General features: G+C 33.6%; 1 protein-coding gene across 2 annotated transcripts in view; it reads left to right on the top strand.

Annotated features, from left to right (window-relative positions):
• Window positions 1-22,168, top strand: part of gprs (speckle type BTB/POZ protein) — a 206,798-nt gene that overhangs the window by 70,632 nt on the left and 113,998 nt on the right. For both annotated transcript variants that reach the window (XM_069822467.1, XM_069822459.1), the window contains exons 2-3: window positions 4,302-4,545; window positions 6,520-6,655. In XM_069822467.1, coding sequence (XP_069678568.1) covers window positions 4,337-4,545; window positions 6,520-6,655 — 345 coding nt within the window. In that variant the 5' untranslated portion in view covers window positions 4,302-4,336. The remainder of the gene's footprint in view (window positions 1-4,301; window positions 4,546-6,519; window positions 6,656-22,168) is intronic.

Here is a 22,168-nt window from a genome sequence, read left to right as displayed (position 1 = left end):
CGTAATATTTGTAATGTTGAGATGGTACAATAATACATTTGAAGACAGTTGTATTTTCGTAAGTCAATTAATATTTTATTGTATTGGAGTACTTCGTTACTTCTAATCTTTATATACTTTCTTCTAATCGTGTAATAGTCAATTAAATCCCAATCGAGTTTTGATTTTCTCTAGATAAATCAAAACGTCTAGTGAGATTACTGTTGATAAAAGTCCTGTGTCTGTATTGTGTGTTTGTGTTTCATGTTACAGCATTTCTCCACTAGCACATTTCAAGTAGGATTATTTATTTAAATAGAAGAATCTGTATGTTGAAATCGCAATAAAATATTCATGGTAAAGGAATGAAAGTAATGCAAAATGGTATTGTGGATCGAAATGTTGCCACACAGTAGTACTAAGGAACTATTGAGCTCTTTGTTGCGTGTTTTAATGCGAAGAAACATGCGCGTTAGAACATTTTTTACATTATGAGAACGACGGCTAATGTGTTCATTTTTTACACTGCGATCACGTGTGCAAATCCCGTTGAGTCTAAGTGGTATTTCTGATGGGCCACAATTCCAGTGAATTTTCTCCCTTGCCTTCTACCATCATTTCCCTATTGATTATAAGTTTAATCATCATAGAGCAGTACTGTCAAAGCAAGCTCATTTTTCTGGCCTTGACGTCGTGCGCGGGCAGCAAGCGCTAAGTATGGAAAGAGGAAGGGTTGTGTATATGAATAAGCAACCTGTTGGATTAAGAAAACAGTGGTGCACAAACTTCAAACGGAACGTGAAATTTTATGTCGTTATTTTTATATGGCTTCTTTCTGTTTAATATTATCTATATTGTCTGTAAAACAAAAGTACTAACACTGATTTCTTAATATTGCACTTGTGTTTTAAATCTTAGTAACATAATAGAGAGTTAAGAAGGAATATTCACTTAAATTCTATAGTAGTATAATATTATACTGTATTAAGTGGATGAAATACATTATTCATAAAGAAAGTGATATTCCCAAGAAAGAGATTGAGTATGACATGATAATTTGGAATTTATATTGATGGTATCTTTAGCCTTACAAAAGTAATCAATAAGCTAATCAAAACAATATTACAGTACAAAGCAAAGTTACCTAGGTACTGTATCTGTTTTAAGTGTAACTAATATTACATAACAAAACTCTTATCGCATTATGCTTTTAAGGTGATATTTGTGAGCAACTTCCTATCATCAGAATATTAAATTATTTTCTCGAAATCTGCTGAAGCTATAGAGCTGACATTTTTACAACACATGGGCACGTATCTTTTGCTTATGATGTAACAGTAGTTGCTTTGTTAATTCATTTCCTTACAAACAATTCCCATGCGAATATTTTCAAAATTTTCAATACACTATCTTCAGTAATACGTATATACGGTATATTAGATTTACGAAAACATTCTGTAAGGCTACTAAATAAATAGGCCTATACCTGAAAATTTCACTTTTCTATACGAAAAGTTGAGAAAATATTTCTTTTGAATGAAAAAATCAAACTTGTGAAAAATGAGTATTAAAATTAAAACTTACATTCTTATGATGCATTTATACTTCTCAGGCAAATCTAAAAATTAACATGGATACAGTTTTAATAAGTTCTCTTCCCTTTATCTATTAAATTAGTGCTGGCCATCCCTGAATATAGCTCGACCAAGCGGCATATACCACCTCTTTCGTCTGTCTCTTTCCTTTCCGCTGTAAAGCGCTCAGGCTCTCCTGGGCTCCAAAGCGCGCTCTTGCTCCTGCGGGCATCAATTGACATGCCTGTCATAGAGGTTTGATCTGGACGAATTCACTTGATCTGCATACATTGATTGATAGATATACTACCTTGGATGCTTCAATTTATGGATAGACGAAACTGGGTGCTTTGATTGATAGATAGACGAAACTGGGTGTTTTGATTGATAGGCAAAACTGGGTGCTTTGATTGATAGGTAACAGAAACTGGATGTTTTGATTGATAGACGAAACTGGGTACTGGATGCTTTGATTTATTTATTTATTTATTTATTTATTTATTTATTTATTATTTATTTATTTATTTATTTATTGACTGAGATTAAAGATTGATGGAACGGACTGGTGTTATAGTTTGGCGGAACGGACTGCGGACTGGGTTTATGGTATGGCGGAACGGACTAAGATTGTAGTTTGGCGGAACGGACTGGGATTATAGTAGGCCTATGGCGGAACGGACTAATATTGTAGTTTGGCGGAACGGACTGGGATTAGGTATAGTTTGGGTGAGCGAACTGGGTTTATAGTTTGATGCAATAGACTGGGATTATAGAGTGGCGGAACGGACTGAGATTAAAGATTGATGGAACGGACTGGGGTTATAGTATGGCCACAGTCTACTATATACAGTCGCGAAGCTTGAGGTGTTTTTTTGCAAATCTCGCGATAAAGCGCTCCAAGCGGTTAGCAACTAGAAACAATAGACTGTCCACGGTCGACTTTGGATTTAGAGTGGACTGAGTCGCAATTCCATCGAGTGCTAGGTCGTTGCGTTTTTCACATTGATGCTCGTGAAGAAAAATCCTAATATTTATTTCTTATTTTACTTATAGATGCAAAAAGTGGTTAATAAACAGCAGGAGGGAAGATCTAATGACAAAGAATGAAGCATATCTTTATAATAATATAAAGTTTTGCTCTCTTCATTTCGAAAACACACAATTTATGAATGAAAACAAACAAAATTAATCTGGAATGCAGTTCCAACTTTATTTGACGTTTTAAATAAACCTGTTCTGTTATTACCTGCAGCTGAGAAACAAAAGCTTTGCACTAATTCTACGTCTGTATCAGCTGATTCCTTGAAAAATTGTACATTTTCAGACAATTTAGGCTTACTTTTTTTTCAAAGGATATGTTTTTAATTATAGCTGTTAATTTTGTTGTTATTTTTATTTGTTACTAGTTTCTAGAAACTTAGAAAAAGTAAGTCTGTTACAATAAAATTTATTGATCACGTTTTATTTCCAATTCTGGTGTGATTATTATTGCTTAACTTCATCCCACTTTGTTAACTACTACAAGTACCGGTACACGTAAGTTACTCCCATTACTTCATATTTCCATTATTATTGTTATTATATTATTGTTGTAAAGGGAAATGCAAATTAATATTTATTGGTTTCATAGTTCATTATCGCTATAATCTTGAATGAGTGAAGCGTTTATAGTAAATTTCAGTTCGTTTTGCACAAACAAAAATAATATTAACCTATTTCTTGCAGGTATCTTCGAGTTTATGGTGGAATTTAATATACTTCATTAAAATAATAAATGAACTTTATCCATTTAAAATTTTAATAATGGAAGATGCTAATTTTTCCAAAAGAACACGACAACGAAAGTATAACATATTTTGTCATCTGCTAGGAGAGATCTGTGATGATGAGGCGATAGTAGCGATCCTAGTGGTGGGCAACTACCAATGTTTGCATTTTTACTACATATTGAGCTTCGCGACTGTATATAGTAGACTGTGGTATGGCGGAACGGACTAAGATTATAGTTTGGCGGAACGGACTGGGATTATAGTATGGCGGAACGGACTAAGATTGTAGTTTGGCGGAACGGACTGGGATTACAGTTTGGCGGAACGGACTGGGATTATATGGTAGTTTGGAGAACGGGTTGGCATTGTACAGTAATTTGGAAGAACGATTGGCATCATACAGACAGTATTTTAGAGGAACGGATTGACATTAGACATTACAGTAGTCAACCTGATTGGCGAGTTGGTATAGTGCTGGCCTTCTATCCCCAAGGTTGCGGGTTCGATCCCGGGCCAGGTCGATGGCATTTAAGTGTGCTTAAATGCGACAGGCTCATGTCAGTAGATTTACTGGCATGTAAAAGAACTCCTGCGGGACAAAATTCCTGCACATCCGGCGATGCTGATATAACCCCTGCAGTTGCGAGCGTCGTTAAATAAAATATAACATTTAAACATTACAGCAGTTTGGAGGAACTGATTGGGATTGTAGTTTGGATCGATTTATGGAGATGAATTTGGATGGATAGATCGCAAGGTGGAGTTGTGTGGTCTGATTGGAATAGTTGAGTTAAATGAATTTGAAAGTTTTTGGATGAAAAGTTTGGGATCAATTTATGAATGAATGTGGACGGACAAGTGGGGTGGGTGGGTGGATGGATGGATGGATGGAGGTGGATGGTAGTTATCTCGTTTATAGCGGCTGAAAGTTCAATGAAGGTAATTTCCAAAACATTGATGGTTTTGTTTTGTTTGCTAGGGTCTGCACTTGGCGCAGACCACTGAGGTGTCTCAATGCCCGAAGCATCGAGCAGCGCCATCATGGCTGAGGCCCCGCCACTAAGTGACGAGCCTGACTTGAGCACATTCGAGAACAAGTCCGGTCTAGCAGAAGATATGAAGTTCCTCGCAAGCATGCCCGAACTTTGTGATGTGACCTTCCTCGTGGGGGACACCAGAGAGCCCGTGTGTGCTGTGAAGGCTGTTCTAGCAGCCAGAAGCAGGTAACATATCTAATTAACAGAACATGTGCATAAAATCTCAGTTTTAGGGTGGAAGTTTTCGTTCTTTGCAACTGTTGTGTAGTCTACAACAGTCGCCTATTAATTTTACGCTCATGCAACATATTCACACTGGCATTCAAATCAGGGTTTCCAGGTTCTCTCATCAGGAAGCCAGGACAGGTGATGATACTGCATACCTTAACATGACTGCACATTTTAATTCATTCCATTTGCAATACAACTGATTTTATTCATGTTATGTTCTCCAATTAATTATATAGAATTAATCACAACATAAATTTCAATATCAGTCATAAAACTTATCTGTTTATTGCAAATTACTTTATGCAAACATATTTGAATATAATGAACGTTTTCTCCCTTTTTACGGCATCTTCAGATTGACAATAATAGGCCTAATGATAATGATAATGATAATAATCATAATCATACAAGCAATATCCATTATATTTTACAATTATTGTACAATAACACGGGATAATAAAGTTACAATAATTAATTCTCAAGTTGATTAAAAATTTAATTAATATTAAAATTATGAAGTGTGAAAAATCATTAATTTCATTCATGTTATTTGGGTTTGATAAAATTGCAAATAAGTATAAACGTTAAAAAGGTTAAAATAAATAGTTAAATCATGAGTGAAACTACGTTACATTGTTGTATCATACATGTTAAGTTGTTAGTACAATGTTTTATTTTTACATACTATATGTTATATATGGAGACAAAGGGGTTAGGTTCAACAGATATTTAATTTGATTTGTATATTAAATGTGGTGTAAAGTTGATCCGCGGTTAATTGTTAATATCAAATGTATAGGCCAAATATTAGTAATGTCTTGTAATTTTTCGGTGAATGGGCGTACACTTTAGGATATGTTTGTGCATTAAGAATAATACGTAAGCTATGCTGTATATGCGTATTTTTTGATTTGGAAGAAATCTGCAAGTAATAAGTGTTCAAAAATGTATATTACAATGTGGTAAATATTGATATTATGTAATATCATTGATTATGCTGATTTGTAATGGTACCTGCTATAAACATTTTGTGATAATTAATAACTTTAATACTCTAAAAATATAACTTGCATAAAATATGCCATATGTAGGCCTACTGTAAGTGATTTAGTGCGATGTGTTCATGGATGTTGCATATCATCTGAGATATTCTGTAAGAATTTAAATATCGTGAATATTAATTATAATTCAGTTTATTATTTAATTAAATTTTAGAAAAAAACTTACTTTAATTTGAAACTTGTAGTACATATAAAACATCGTTAACAGAATTTTGAGTAATTTCAACGGTCCTTTGATTTTCCCTTTTGAACTGGGCTGTCGATATGCACTAAAAGCTGAAGAGCTAGCGGACTTACCGTAGTCTCCTAGGACCCTAAGTGAAACAGAATACTAGACGCCATGTAGCGGGAAATATTAACATTATTGGATATAAAGAGAAAAAATGTAATTTTAATTTCTTAGTTATTGCCTTATTAGCTATTGCTAATTTGATTAAAACCAATCTCATATCGACAATTCATTTTCTTTCATGACTGTATGAAACTTTGACACAATAATCTTTTCCATATTTTCAGAATCCAATTTGTTTCTCCTGTCCGTAAAAATTTCTGTATATTTAAAGAACAAAACTAAAATTCTTTCAATCATTTCTTATCATTATACACTGCTCTCTTAAACTGACTGAGCATATTGGGTATTAAATCAATGGCTTTCACAAAACACGCAATGAAATGTTTCATATAAAACAATTTTTATCTCGAAAAGGAAGCAAAAATGAGCAAAATTGTTTTAAATTATTTTGTGCGAAATATCTCAATGAATAACCGCCTGAAATTAATGACATTAATTGCGGTTGACACTGTATAATAAAACACGTTACTATAAAACGCGGTTGAAACGTCATTCTGACTGAGAGATGTGTTACAGAGTTTTTCACAAGATGCTGTATCAAGCCCCAAGTCCTCAACGTAAGAAAGAGGCTCCACCAAAAGAAAATAAGTTGAGACTGTTTCTCAAGAGGAGCAGTGAACCATTACTCAACTTACAGAATGCAGCACAGCAGGTAAGATACATTATTTCATTACCCTTCTAGAAGAAAACTGTGGCTAAATTTTTACTCTACATCAACAAATAACGGGAATTCTCTCATATTGCTACACTTTTCTGCTGACACACCTTGTGCTTAATTTAATTTAGTGTTTTTTTTTTTTTTTTTTTTTTTTTTTTTCTGATTTGATTTAAATGGTTCCCATACATCAAATATTAATCTAACTGAATTCCACAGTTTGTTCCTAACTTGTAAAAGAGAATAGCCCTATACTTTTATTGTAATAATATTACAATTTATTTTTGTTCTTTTGACAAATCATTGTATTATATTGAGTTCGAGTAAGTTGAAACACATACAACCAATCTGTTATTACATTCATTATTTGTGAAGGAATATATTGTACCTGGAAAGCTACTACTACAATGTGTAATATAAAACAATAAATTTGCATTTATTTTTCTCTTAACAACAGGTAAAGTATGAGAGATTTCTCAGATTTTGACATTTATTACTTATTCAAATATAACGAATATATCTAGTATTTGTTACAGAACTGTAGTGTGTTTATTTGATGTACTAATTATTTAACATTTTAATTTTTTTGCAGAATTCAATTAGCTGCTTGTTTTATTTTGCTAAGCATATAATGTTACAATCATAAACATGTCAAGGAGAGAAGACAGGATCTCTAAAAATCCATTTTTGAATACTATTTCAAGAGAAATTGTGAACTTTTGTTAACATATTTCTCATGATTCTTTATCTTTCAATTTAATTTTAGTCCACATTGGAAAATATGAATAAAAAATCATATATGTAGATGGAAATAAATTTTAATTACTATTCCCTGAGCTGTAACTGTTAAATTTTTATATAATGACTAAGGCTAGTGGTTTCCGAACCCAAACAAAAAACAAGTTATGTGCGCATAGGGTTGTGGCTACTGGTCTACGTTATGCAGTCCCTGTTTACACTCAGCATAAGACAAACGCTGATTACAGTGACTTAAGAAGGTATTGTTATATGAAGGTACCTACACGGAGTTCGTTCATTCAGTGCATAAAGTGGAAACAATATGCTCTAACGAATAAATATTAAGTAAAATATTGTAAAGGAACTGGACAGTAAGCAATTCAGTGCAAAGTTTGTCGTTCAGTTACAAGAGAACGAAAACGAAAATATAGGCTATAGGCCCATTGTAATGCTAATATATGTAAGAAAAATACTGCATTAATGGAAAATAAGGATGCTGCAGACATACATTGCACGTCACAAACAAATTTGGATGCCAAAATTGACTTTTCCAGAGAGTTGTGTAAAATTCAAGAAAATCATAAAGTAATCCTACTGTAAGGAATTTTCAAATGTTCAACGTTTGAAGGTCTATAGGTACACTCAAATACAAATCTTTTCATGTTACAATCATTTATAGAATATAAAGACTGGAAAACACAATGAATTCCAATCTTAATTCATTTCGAAAATGTGTGTACATCGGTTTTTCAGAAAGTCTACTGTTCACTTGTAGATAAATTATATAAACAATTTATTTAAATTATTCATATTTTGTTCTTTAAATATGTAGACATGTAAATAAGGTATGTAGAGATTAAATGTTACTTAAAGTTATATATCCTTATAGGGATGTGCAACTTAGCCTTGACTATCTATTTTAGGAATAACTTGTAGTCTGCGTAAGTAGTATATACTGTAGTTGTAGCTCCTGAACTGTTCATGCACACAGCTGATAGTCCGCCTGAGCATACATACCTTTATTTATATGACTGTCTGTTCATGCCACACGACCAACATCTATAGTCGCGATGCTGTTATTCCCGGCGTGACTCCTCCTCTTTGCTTAACGTCTTAGGAAGTGAAGGATATATCAAGTCTAGGTAGGTAGTATCGTTCGCCATTTTTGTTCTTTCGTTGCCGAGCTACCATACGAGGAAACTATTTGCCACACCGTTAAACATTATCACGTCATAGCTCCTATGATAATAAATCAAACGCACTGTAATTCAGCAAATAATTGAGCGGCAAATAACGTCTTCTTGTGCTTTCTGCGAACGCTAATGAAAGAGCCAAAATGGCGGGCGATTATATTAAGTATTTATCGAGCCTTAAGAATGAATAACGTCTTCCTCAGCAAATCACAAGACGCACACGTTTAAATGTAGCTGACTTGCAACGCGATTGGCTGCCGGAAATTAGAGCGACGGGACTATAGTAGGCTATAGTAAATGTACCATTAACCTTACATCCATGGGACTGAAACTGCCAGGCCTGACATAACTAGGAAATTATATTCCATATATCATTTGTCATTGTCAAAAAACGTTTAGAATAATTTTTAATTCCAAACTTATCATGTAGTTCATGGTCTGTCATAAAAACAAAGTATACTACTCAAGTATAATATAAAGTACCGTACCTATGTTATTGAATTTAAAAAATTGCGATTGAAATTAAATATTAAACTAAGGGAAATAAACTCAAGAAATAATAAAAGATGTAGAAGAAAAACATTCTTAAAATACAAATGCACTGAATTGTTAATTAAGTTACAGTTTGGTATAGATGGTTCCTTAAGATGGCAAGTGACCCCTTCATGGCGGCAAACACCAACTGTTCAGTCAAGTCTTTGGATGTTCCTGTAGCCTTCAGGAAGCAATGAATTGCGAGTGGGATGTATCTCTTGCACCAATGAGCAGGCCTTTGACTGTGATATTGGACAGATTGTATTTCTCTTTGTAGTATGGGATAGTTGGTGTATAGATACTAGTCTTCTCGGCATTAACTTCTGGTTGATTAGCATGAGACTCGAACTGGATCAGTGATGATGAAGGCGGAAGTGCCAGGTGATATGTCTATCATGTCAGTACATCTGGTGCTACCATTTTCGGCAGTCCCATGAACTTCCTCATACACCGTGAGACTTTTCACAGATATATAGGGTGGAAGTAAAATAACCCTGCAGATTTTTAGAGCGAATAGCTCATGTTGTATGTAAGAAAAAACTGTAATACCATATTGGTGGGAAGTTCATAGATTTCTCAGAAAAAAGTGTCGTGTAAATCTAATTTAAAAACCACCAATTTCAAGCCACTGAACGATGCAACCACAACTGCTGGAACTTCCAATTTCATTTTCTAATTAACCGTGCAGTTAATCAAAAAACATAATACAGGTTTTCTATTCATTTAAGTGTACCCTATCGTCCCTTTCAATCTGCAAGACTATTTCACTTCCACTCCGTATATTACATCATTCAATAAACAGGGAGACCTCAGAATCATTCAGCCTGTGTTCATTTTACTAACCTGTAACTTTGGTCACTTTACATTTCTCCCCATGCAGAATATATTATTAAATTGCTCCACAAGCTTCCTAATTCCTGCATAGAAGAAATTTCAATCCTAATGTCATAGCCAGTCTTCCACATTTGTTTTCAGCTGATCATTGTCGTCGAATTTGATTCTTTCAAGGGCATCTTGACCAAACAAGTGATAGTCAATTTCATGGTGCGAGATCTGGCCTATAAGGGAATGTGGCAGAATCTCTCAGCCTGTTGTCCAGTATTCAGTGATGGCATATGCGTAGTGAGAAAGAGCGTTATCCTGAAGAAAAAACTCCTTTGTATTCCACAATTGCTTTGCAATAACGCCAGTGTCAGATTTAGGCCTAGGCAACCTAGACAGTTGCCTAGGGCGGCAATTTCCAGGGGGGCGACATTCTCTCTCTCTCTCTCTCTCTCTCTCTCTCTCCCCCCCTCTTCTCACCCCCTCTCTCTTCCTTTCTCCCTCTCCCTCCCTCCCTCCCTCTCTCCCTCCCTCTCTCTCTCTCTCTCTCTCTGTCTCTTTTTTTCTTTCCTTTTTTCATATTCATTTTACAGTGAAATTTGTTTTTAAAACACTTGTTGGTAAATCTTTTCTGAAGTTTGTTCTTGAACACCTTGTGGTAGTCTGATATTGTTTTGTTATCGCATTGTCGCGGTCGTGACGAGAGTGAAAGGAAAGTGTGCAGCTGCATAGTTATATTGTAATGCCGGTATCACGTTATTATATTATGAAATTGCTTAAATTTAACTGCTTGCATAAACAAGAAAGAACTGTTGAAAATAAAATTGGATGTGTGTTTATTATTTATCACTATGAATAGCAACCAGAATTCTCAGTTACATTTCCAACATAATATATCGTTCACAATACTATTTAATCACTTCCCAACATGTGTATTACATAATTCTACAGTAGAGCATTCGATTATTCGAATACCGAACAACCGAAACATCGCTTAACTGAAAGCATTCCAGTTGGCAAATTCAAATTTGCGCACACACCATGTAGAAGTTTTGCTAGTGCTATTTGCGAGATTTAGCACAAAAAAAAAAAAAAGAGTCGCAGCTCTGAAGCAAAAAAAAAAAAAAAAAAAAAAATTAGACTTCTTTTCCTAAACTGTAGGCTACTTTAATGACCATTTTGAACTTGTCAAACTAGGCTAGTCAGTTCTCTGTGTTATTTGTAAGACGTGTGATACAAAATATATACTGTATGTACAGTTTTGTGTTTAATATCTGTGTCTCTTTGTTTCATACTGTTCCTATGATACCCGTACAATTTGTTTTCATAAATGATCGGTTATCTGAAAAATTAGTTATCCCAATTGTTTCGGATAATCGATGTTCTACCGTGTATGAAAGGTTTATTCTGCAAAGAGTTGGAGTTTATTTTTAAATTTATTTTGTACTTCTATCGAAGTAAGAAATGCTGGTAATAATTATACCACCAATAAAACTAATGCTTAAAAATAAACTATAGTCTGCTTTGTTTCAACAATGAATAAGTTCGAATATCGAATTTGATGTTCTTAGTCAGGTCGACTTTGATGGCATCAGTGCTTTCTCTGTGAAGAAAGTGCGAAGAAAATCTTTATAATTCACAAGTAAGATGTTTCACAGAATAGGAGTGGTAAGCACAATAAGGCTCAGACTGCCGTGTAAGTTTTCAGGTCCCTTCTCTGTACAAAGTAAAACAAATGCATGTATTTCGATTCCAGTAATTTGTTTTCTGAAATGTAACATTTAATTTAAAATTAATTTGAACTAAACATGACCTGTATAATAGCTGCTTATAAATTGTTTGTGGGAGTTGGGGGCGGCAAATTTTAGCACTGCCTAGGGGCAGCACTATACCTAAATCTGCCTCTGAATAACGCTTGTGTCACTGTCTCTTAGCAAGTCACTGTAATGCTCACTATCACAATATGACAATATTTCAGAAAGTCATGCTGAACTATCCTCTTAATACTCAAAAACACAGTCATTATTAATTTACTTGCAGATAGTAGATATTTAAGTTATCCTGACAGATTAAAATGGACACATACTGTACATGGATGCTCTGCTTAATGGATTGCGGCTAGAAATTGTATTCATGTCTCGTCATACATCAAAACTTTCCTGAAACTTGTTTCTTTTATTCTCATGTGTAAGCTACTTTAGAACGTAGCTTGAACAAGTTTTATGACTGGTCAGACAGTTATGGACAACTTCCCACACTTACGTTAAATTTTATACTTTACAGAGTGGAAGTGAAATAATCCTGCATATTGAAAGAGACAATAGGATACTGGTACATTTAAATGAATAGAAAACCTATATTACGGTTTATGATTAAATGCATGGTTAATTAGAAAATTGATGAATGAATTTAAATACTTTATAGTCACAATCATGCCATGGTATGAAAGAAAAATTCCACATCCTCGAGCGGGATTCGAACCTGCGACTTCCTGTACTCCGGTCAGGTGCTCTACCACCTGAGCTATCGAGTTCGTCTCACGCCAAAGGCTTGGAATCATCCTTTCATACTGAGGACTCTGTTATAGAGTACTGTCCGTATATACGTCATCCAATATCGTAATAGAAAATTGAGTTGGAAGTTTCAGCAGTCTGACAATAATGCCGCCTCTTTCTTGTAATACAGATGTAAGGTGCAATTCACACAGAGAAGACGTAGACAGTGCTTGGCTCGGACTTCGGACAGAGACATGACGTGACCAAAGCATACCGAAGAGTCAAAAACCCTTGCGACACTTGCACGTCGCACAGCTTTCGTAATGTCTTCTTCAGACGATGAAGATGCCCTGGCTCTCGTACGACTTGCTAATATTAAAAAACAGATGAGATTTTTCTGTGCACCCATAGCGGTTGAAAAGGGGAAGAATGTATGGCACATCTTATTTATTTTGTTTTATTTATTTAAGTTATTTTGTTTTATTTATTTAAGTTATTTTGTTTTATTTATTTGTTTGTTTATTTATTGACTGATTGCTTGATTGATTGATTGATTCATTCATTCATTGTTTTATTCATTCTTTGGTTGTTTGGCTCGTTGGTTGATTCACTGATTGATTGATTCATTCATTGATTCACTAATTCATTCATTCATTGATTCACTGGTTCATTCATTGATTCACTGATTGATTCATTCACTGATTCACTCATTCATTCACTGATTCACTGATTGAGTCATTCATTCACTGATTGATTTATTCATTCACTCATTGATTTATTCATTCACTCGTGCACTTATTTATACATTTATGCATTTATTTATTTTTTATTACTTTTTTGGTAGAGTTAAGGCCTTGAGGCCTTCTCTTCCACACTACCAGAAGTGAAATATGCTTTGACACAATAAAACGTAGTAATATATAAATAAAAAATCGTTATCATGCACATTAAGTAGCTTACATACTGCATAATGAAATATTGGCTAAACATGGTACATAATAATTATGTAATTACAATTTATATCCTATTTCCGCTTTATTTATACAAACACATACAATAACTTATTAAATTCGGCTAACACTAATTAATTCCATGTAAAAGTATGTAATTTTAATTCTGAATTTAAATTAATCAACTGTTCGGCAATCCCTGACATGACGAGATAAGAAGTTCCATAGGCGACAAACTGATATGGTGAAAGAGGATGAATAGAAAGAAGTAAGGTGACGAGGAATAGATAGTAAAGTCTGATGTTGAGTCCGCAAAGTTGTAAAATATTCGAAGTGAGTTCCCAGATATTTTGGAGTAGAAGATGTGATGAAAGAATTGAACATTTATCCCGACCATTTCCAGAATTTTTATATAATGTTCCACCAGTGTTTCTATACCGTATTACATCATCTCTTCATAAAATTAAATATTAAATTCAAAATCGTCGCGAATTTCATTTTATAGTCAGACACCACGTGTCACTTTGAAGGGCCACTTGTGACTCGAAAGAAGCGAAACACTGACTTCGGAATGGCGTGCCCCCGTCCCGTCCTCTCTGTGTGCATTGGTACATTTGTTTACATGGGAGAGACTCGAAAAGCCATCATGCCTCTGCCTGATGTCAGAGTCACGTCTTCTCTGTATGAATTGCGCCTAAGAGGTGAACGAACTAAAATCTGTGTACCTTAGTGAACTACCTGCCATCTCCCTTTCTGGCTACAATGTTGCAAGCTGGTAACATCAGTCAGTGGCTTCAAATTAGTGTCTTTTAAATTAAATTTACACGAAAACCATCCACGCTGTTGAAATATACCAAAGGGATAAATGATTTTTTATTAGATTTTCTATCGATATGGACAAAAATCATGATCCTACTCGCAATAATTACCGAATAAAGAGTGTTAGACTTTTGAGAAAAACTTTATTTCTGAGAAAACTATGAACTTTCCACCAATTTGGTGTTACACTTTTTATTACATTAATGATTTATAATTTATTGGCTTACAGGTACCTTATAAGTACTGAAACCAAGAAATGGATTCGGAACACCTCAAAACTGTGCTTCAGTGGCTGACCATGATAATATCTTTGAAAAATATTGGAGTGCAAGAGGTCAAATGACTTTATTGTCAAATGCCTGGCATTAGAAAACAACAACAACAACCTTATAAGTACTGGAACTGTCGACCATTGTGCCTAATGCACATTTCACATCTCTTCAAAAGACTACTAGATTTCGTATCTATCAATAAAATTTAATCCTGGCAAATTTTAACTCAATTTATGAATGACTATTTTCTTGTACGGTTTTATTTTTAACTATTTCGACACTTTACAAGATGATATTTTGGATACACCTGCCTGTTGAGCTAACTTTCTTAACAATTTCGTGGGAAACTATTTCAGCCTATTGCCTATGTTGTCAAGTTTTTAGTCAGTTGGAACGTAATGTTTGTTTCTCTCACTTTTTAATTAAAAAACGAGCTAGTTTTACATTTTCCACAAAATTCTGGATTGTTGATTCAAATTCCATAGAAATACAGCATGACACTTTTTGTACAATCTTTTAGTGATATATGTCTAATAAATGAAGATTCGCTGTTCTAATGCATACTGTATTGCCATAATTAAATTGAACTGCACTGAATGAAGTCAGCCGTATACTAATGTTCTTATCTTCATGTCTGTGTTTTATTTCCATGTCACGGAACACGAAACCTTTCTATGCTTGATCCAGGGTAAATGTACACAGTATTTGCTCAATGTTTTATTTATAACAATGAAAGGCTGACTGTATTTACCCGAGTGAAATCTGTTTCCTGGTGAACACACTGTAGGTACTACCTATCTTCTCGAATTATCTTATTGTAAATCAGTGGTGGTCAAGAAGTCAACCATGGTCATTAACCGACCACCAAGTAATGAATGGTAGGCAGTTCACCGTAGCTCTCAAACCCCACAAGGTTGGCATCGTTGATACAAATATTATGTGTTAGTCTTGAGACTTCGACTGGTCTTGCTGGGCATTCTTCGTTTGCAATACTTCTATAGCCAATTTTAAAAATATCAATCCACTTACAGAAAATAAATACAATTCATGCATTTGATATTATATTTGCACATTCTTAAACAAATTTCTACAGGTTTTATACATTCTGCTACAACAGTGTCACTGATCCTTGTTCAATCAGTATACATACTACAAGTGGACACAATTTATTTAAAATATTTTACTTCTTTTTCTTCAAGCCACCGGCATAGCTCAGTTGGCTGAGGTGCTTGCCTGCTGAAGTAGAATTGCGCTCGGGCATGGGTTCAGTTCCTGCTTAGTCTGATTACCTGGTTGAGTTTTCCCCCCAGATTTTCCCCAACTGTAAGGCGAATGTCAGGTAATCTATGGCGAATCCTCGGCCTCATCTTGTCATTTCACTATCATCAATTTCATAGACGCAAAATAAGCCAGTAGTTGATGCAGCGTCGTTAAATAACCAAATTAAAAAAGTTCATCCTCTTCTTTTTCTTTTTCTACTACTTATTCTTTGTAATGGCAGAGATCTTGGTTTCTACTCTACTTTTCCTCTAGTTTCCCAATACAGGCTGGAGATGTCTTTTGTCTCTTATTTATTCTTGTTGAGAGCACTATACTGAAGTAGATGGTCTGCAATTTTACATATTTATATTATTTATTTTGGTAGGTACTGTACAACAATGACCAAAGTTGAAAATATTTGTCCAGAAAACATGGTACTGTACTTAGCTGACCATATTATTTTATATCATAAGCATTTGTCTTCTTTAGTTTCTGAGTGGTCTAGGTAGTTAGAAATGAAATGTTCCTCTACTGATTATATTTTTCATCAGTTTAATGTATATACAGTATATATTTAAGCAGATATACACTAAAAAGGAATTTAATATATAGCAGATAAGTTTTCATGTCGTATTAACATTCCTATATCATTTATGTTAAATTAATTTCGTAATTGTTGTTAGGTAATTAAATTTGTCTTCATAAGAAAATGTGATGTACAATTTCTTTTTAAAATTTTCCAATGTGAGACAATTTTATACAAACAATTTTAATGCTGTGTTAAGAAATTATATCTGAACTTAAAGTACAAGTGTTACCGGTACTCTCTTCTCTCTTTAGCAATAAGGTTCTTAATAACAGTTTAGTCTTTCAGCAAGGTTAAATAAATTTTATTTAAAATATCTAATTACAGTATTTTGACTCTAAATTCAAAATATAATGAATTTTGTTTAGTGGAAAGTTAATTAAAAATATCTTGTAATCAAATGTATGGACTTCCCCAAGTTACGGATTGTAAACATTTGTATCAGTTCTGAAATAAATAGACAAAGAGAAGATATTTCAATTTTATGAACATTAATATAACTTCCTACCGAATATAAGTTACCTTGTAAATTTGTTAATCAGATGACTTAACCACAGTTTCATTGTCTTCAGCTTGTGGTAACTTTAAATGATGGAATCATAATTATAAGATCTATTCCGGATACTATCTACATTTGCCAAATATTTAAACATTGTTTTAGTTGTTTTGTATGTAACACAGGGTGAACTGTAAGTATTGTCATTAATTTCGAGGACTTATTCTTTGAGGTATTTCAAACAAAGAAATATCATATAATTTTGCTCGTTTTTGCTTCCTTTTCGAGATAAAAATTGTTTCGTATGAAATATTTCATAGCCTGTTTTGGGAAAGCCATTGTTTTAATTCTCAATATGCTCGGTCAATCTAAGAGAGTAGTGTATTATGATATTAAATGATTTAAAGAATTTTAGTTTTGTTCTTTAAATGTGCAGAAATTTGATCTCAACAAATGTAACATTGTAAAATTCCTTTTCAGAACGAAATGTTACATTTGTTCGGATCAAATTTCTGCACAATTAGAGGATAAAACTAAAATTCTTTCAATCATTTATTATCATAATACACTGCTCTCTTAACACCACCGAACACTTGGGAATTAAATCAATGGCTTTCCCAAAACACACTATGAAATGTTTCATATAAAACAATTTTTATCACGAAAAGGAAACAAAAATGAACAAAACTGTATTAAACTTTTTTGTTTGAAATATCTCAATATCTCAATATCTTCTGATATTAATTACATTACTTACAGTTTATCCTGTATGTAGCCTACACAACTGCAGAAAAATCTAGATCTTTTTAGATCTAGTAAATAGAATTCTTTATTGGAAACAAAATGTAAATAAAATTCGTTTATGAAAGTATAATTAAATCCATACAATTAATGTTCGGAATTACTTTAATTTTAAAAGTTTTTTTTTATTAACTGATGGAGGACACTTGACTTGCGTCATTCACCCAAGAATCCCCATCTAGTGGCATTCGAACTCTGGTTACCAGTGTGCATATAATTATAAAATTTTGATTAATCATATCATATTTTTTCCATCAGGATTTTCCATTTTACCAAACCTTCCTTCTGTTAGGGGTTAACAGGAAAAGTATAACGTCAAAGGCATTACCCAAATAGCATAACGTAATAAAACTGATATATCTGATATACAGTAACTTTCATACACGATTTCATGAAAATTATCAACTTTACGCACACATATCGGTACTTAATTTGAAGGAAGATGGACATTACAATTTCAAACTAACTTTAGTAAAGCAGCGTTATTTCATTACAACATTTTACATAACATACAGGTATTGTTCTATTTTATCATTCTAAAATATATTAAATATAAATTCAATGCGAAACAAGAATTTAAATCTTTAGTCAATTTCTAATTTCTATTACTTGGAACATTATACTGGCTATTAATGAAGAATCGTCTTTGAAAATATCGTAGAAGTAGAAAGGAGCTTATCTTCATTATGAAATACTGTAAGTAGACCTGAATCTATGTACCGGTATCAATATAATACAATACTGTTGCAGGATCTTGTGAAATTAAATCAGGATTGGCGAGGTGATTTTATAATGTAGCCTATACAGTACGCCTATTTATTATTACTTGCATGAAAGACTTAACAGAAATGTGTGTCCGATTTGTGTGATGCTTTGGCTGTAGCTGTTTCTTAATTTCGAAATATTTTACTGTTAACAATTATTTTTAAATAGTGTGTGCATTTATTTATTCTGTTTTCTGTAAATGGCAATGAGAATCTAATACCAACTTGTGAAATAAACATTTCTGAAATGTAAAAAATCATATTTCGTGGAAAAATAACGTGTACTGATTTCATTAATAATGTATTTACAAATAATATAAAATTCCGGTAGTATAATTATTATTTTTTTTTAACTTCTTAATGAAAGAAAGTGTTAACATTTTTTATCTAATAATATTTACCATTCACGTGTAATTTTGAAATAAACTTAATAAAAAATTATAAGAGTTCTTTTCAAACCCCTTCAATCTTTGGTGAAATACCTACTAAACAAAATTATGTAAATTACGTGTGTATATACATACATATATATATATATATATATATATGAATCCTATAATGAGTAGTGCAATGACTTTAGTTAAATATAAAAACTGGTTTTCACATTCATAACCTCAAGATTAAATTGTGTAGACATCCTTCCTTGACGAACTTTATACAATACACCTGTTTTATAATCTTAATGCTAATTGGTCGCAAGTGTGTTATAACTGACAAACAAACATTCTCATGAGGGCAGATAAAAAAAGTTAATTTTCTTTTCTTTCACCATGTTAATAATGTCAAAACAAGTGCTACACAAATTTTGGCCACTCAAGCGCAATTACGAGGGCCGTCCAGAAAGTAAGCTTTTCTGTAGCCATTTACAGAAAGAAAACACATTTTATGGAAAGATTTATTGAACAGCTACAACAATTGTTGAGTTTTTTTTCAACATGTACCCCACTGGAAATGAGACATTTGTCATTCCGTGGAATCCACTTTTGTATCTCTGTGTCATAGAAGTCTGCCTCCTGGAATTGGAACCAGTGTATGACAGCCACTTGCACCTCTCTGTTGATCCCACGGTATGACAAATGTTTCAGTTCCAGTGTGGAATATGATTAAAAATAGCCCAATTGCTGTATCTGTTCCAATAAATCTTTCCATGAAATTGTGTTTTCTTTCTGTAGACAACCCCAGGGAAACTTACTTTCGGGATGGCCCTTGTAATTGCACTCGAGTGGCCAAAATTTGTATAAGCATTTGTTTTGACATTATTAACATGGTGGAAGAAAAAAAAAACTTCTTTTTTTTTTGTCTGCCCCCATGAGAATGTTTGCTTGTGAATTTCTCTTACATACCTTGCCCTGTGGTATACGCTGGCTAAGATCAAGATCTGAGATGGCAAAATAGTATAGGACAAATGGTATGACTCTGAGTCTCTGTGAAGGGATTTTAGTTTCCTACTAGATCTGGTAGTCTGTACAAGCAAGAATTTATTTTGTGGTGATTGGAATAGATGTTTCCCGGTTTACTATGAAACAGCAAATGTTTTTTCGTATACTGGCCTAATTCTACTTCATAAATTCAAAGAAATTTGCAGATAACTTTCCAGGTGTCACAGTTCTAGGTCATCTTACAATGCAATCTTGTTAAATGTATAGAGAAACTGTGGAAATAAGAGGGGAAGTGAAAGAGACAGAGAAACTCCTATGTCCATTTTGCTTGCACCACTTTGTAAAAAAACGCGCAGTAAGGCTTTGTGCATCAGTGCTGTATTTTAGGCGACCAGTGAGAGCCGAAAGTTCGTAAAAGCTGTGATACCAACCTGATACAACTCGGCATTGACTTCTCTGCCTGCTCATACCGCACCAAAACATTACTGTCTCAGCCGGGGAAGGTGGAATGGGGAATTAAGAGGTGGTCTGTGTTGGTCTCAATCGAGTTATTTATGCCTAGGCCTGATATAGAGATTGAAGTGTGTGCCAGACAAGAAACGTGGGAAGAAGAGATACATTTGGATCCAGAACTCTAGCCACTGTAAAGCTTAAACTACATAGAACGTTTTTAAATAAACTTACGGTACACATTTTATTTTCATTTTCAGTGTAGGCTACACAGTGCTTATCTTCTGGAAAAAGGTGGTGGAAGTCTATGTAGAATATATTATAACAGACTGGGAGATGATTACTATCCAGTGTACAGGAATTCTGTCGTTTTTAACCTCTTTGTCGCCCAAAATTAAGACTTTCAAGGCCTAAGCAAAGTTCAAAGAAAATTAATTATTAACACATTTCTCTGGTTTCATGATGAAAAATACAACAAAAAGGTTCCAGAATGCCGTTCTGGCGCATTCTGTCAGAAAAAAAGCACCGAGTGTACCTAATAACAAGGTGATGAATGACTGTTCAAGATGTTGTTTTGCAATTACCTGTAACTTTGGGCTGCATGACGAAAGTTAGTAGCATAACTGCGGTCAGTGAAAGTGTTACTTCGATATTGAGTACCTAGGTGAGAAATAAATACTACAGTATGGTAACTTTTCAAATGCTGTGTTTTTATTCAGATAAATAAGTAATAATATTCTCTCACAAGTTGGTATCTGGATATCTCATTGATCAATTACAAAAAAAAAAAAAGTTTATGCTTATTAACTAATCATTATTTTGCAATTTTATTTCATATTTTAGCGTGGTGCTTTGTTTTGTTATTGTTGCCGAATTAACTTTAGTTTTCTCTTATTATCTAGTTCGCTGTGTATATTATTTCATAACACAATGTCTCTTACTAACAGTGTTATTTTCAGATTCAACTTTCAACATAATTAACCTGATAATAAATACCTACTCCATGTCTACTGATATAAGCACTGCAAGACTCGAATATCTACACAAAGGGATGTCAAATGATATGCTTTGAAATGTATTAGAATTAATTTCATGCCAGCTTGTTAATGTTTCATTTGTTAAGTAGCAGTATTGAAATGTGTATTAATTCAATATTTTATTTTGTAATCTAATGAGTATTCATAGCACATTGAATTATATATTGTACACAATCAAACATTTTTTTTTAATGTAAAGTATATCATGTAGGCTACACTATTGTAACCAATTATCTTATTTTATACATTTTCACTCTTCAGATGTTATCTAAATTTTAAAAATGAGATTACTGCTTCGTATCTCTTCCCTTACATGACATAACTTTCACATTTCCATGTTAAATATTTCAGATTGAAAGAAATATAATTTGTTACTGTTTAATTTTTCATTATACAGGGTGTAAATGAATGACTTTTTCAAAATTTGGGAGGATGTAGAGGGTAGTATGATGAAAATTAGTGAATATTTGTTTACCAAGGAACCATTGACCAGAAGTGAGAATTGGAATATTTAGAGCATTGTGAGATGTTACTTTTCCTGTTCTAGTAATGGCAAACTTTCTATGCCTTCAGTAGGTTAGTATGTGGCACCAGCACGATGATGCTCCATCACATTTTGATCGTCTGACCTGCGAATATTTCACAGCATTTTCAGACAGAGAGTAATTGGAAGAGCATGCCCAGTCTTTTGGCCTGCACAGTCCCCTGACCTCACCCATCCTGACTTTTTTTCTATGGGTGTACGTAAAGGCTATTGTGTAGAAACAGTAAATGAGCTTACTGAGAGCATCTTTACAGCGTTAGATACCATAAGAATGTGGTAGCTTCCAAAGTGTAAGACAAAACCTGTTTGTCGTTGCATGCTATGAAACTATGTTGGTGGTTGTCACTTTGAACATTTATTGTAAATGTGA

This window comes from Periplaneta americana, chromosome 1 (assembly GCF_040183065.1).
Source record: "Periplaneta americana isolate PAMFEO1 chromosome 1, P.americana_PAMFEO1_priV1, whole genome shotgun sequence".
In the NCBI taxonomy this organism is placed as follows: Eukaryota; Metazoa; Arthropoda; class Insecta; order Blattodea; family Blattidae; genus Periplaneta; species Periplaneta americana.
The sequence above is the reverse complement of the archived record's forward strand: the minus strand, read 5'-3'. Positions and strand labels throughout refer to the sequence as shown.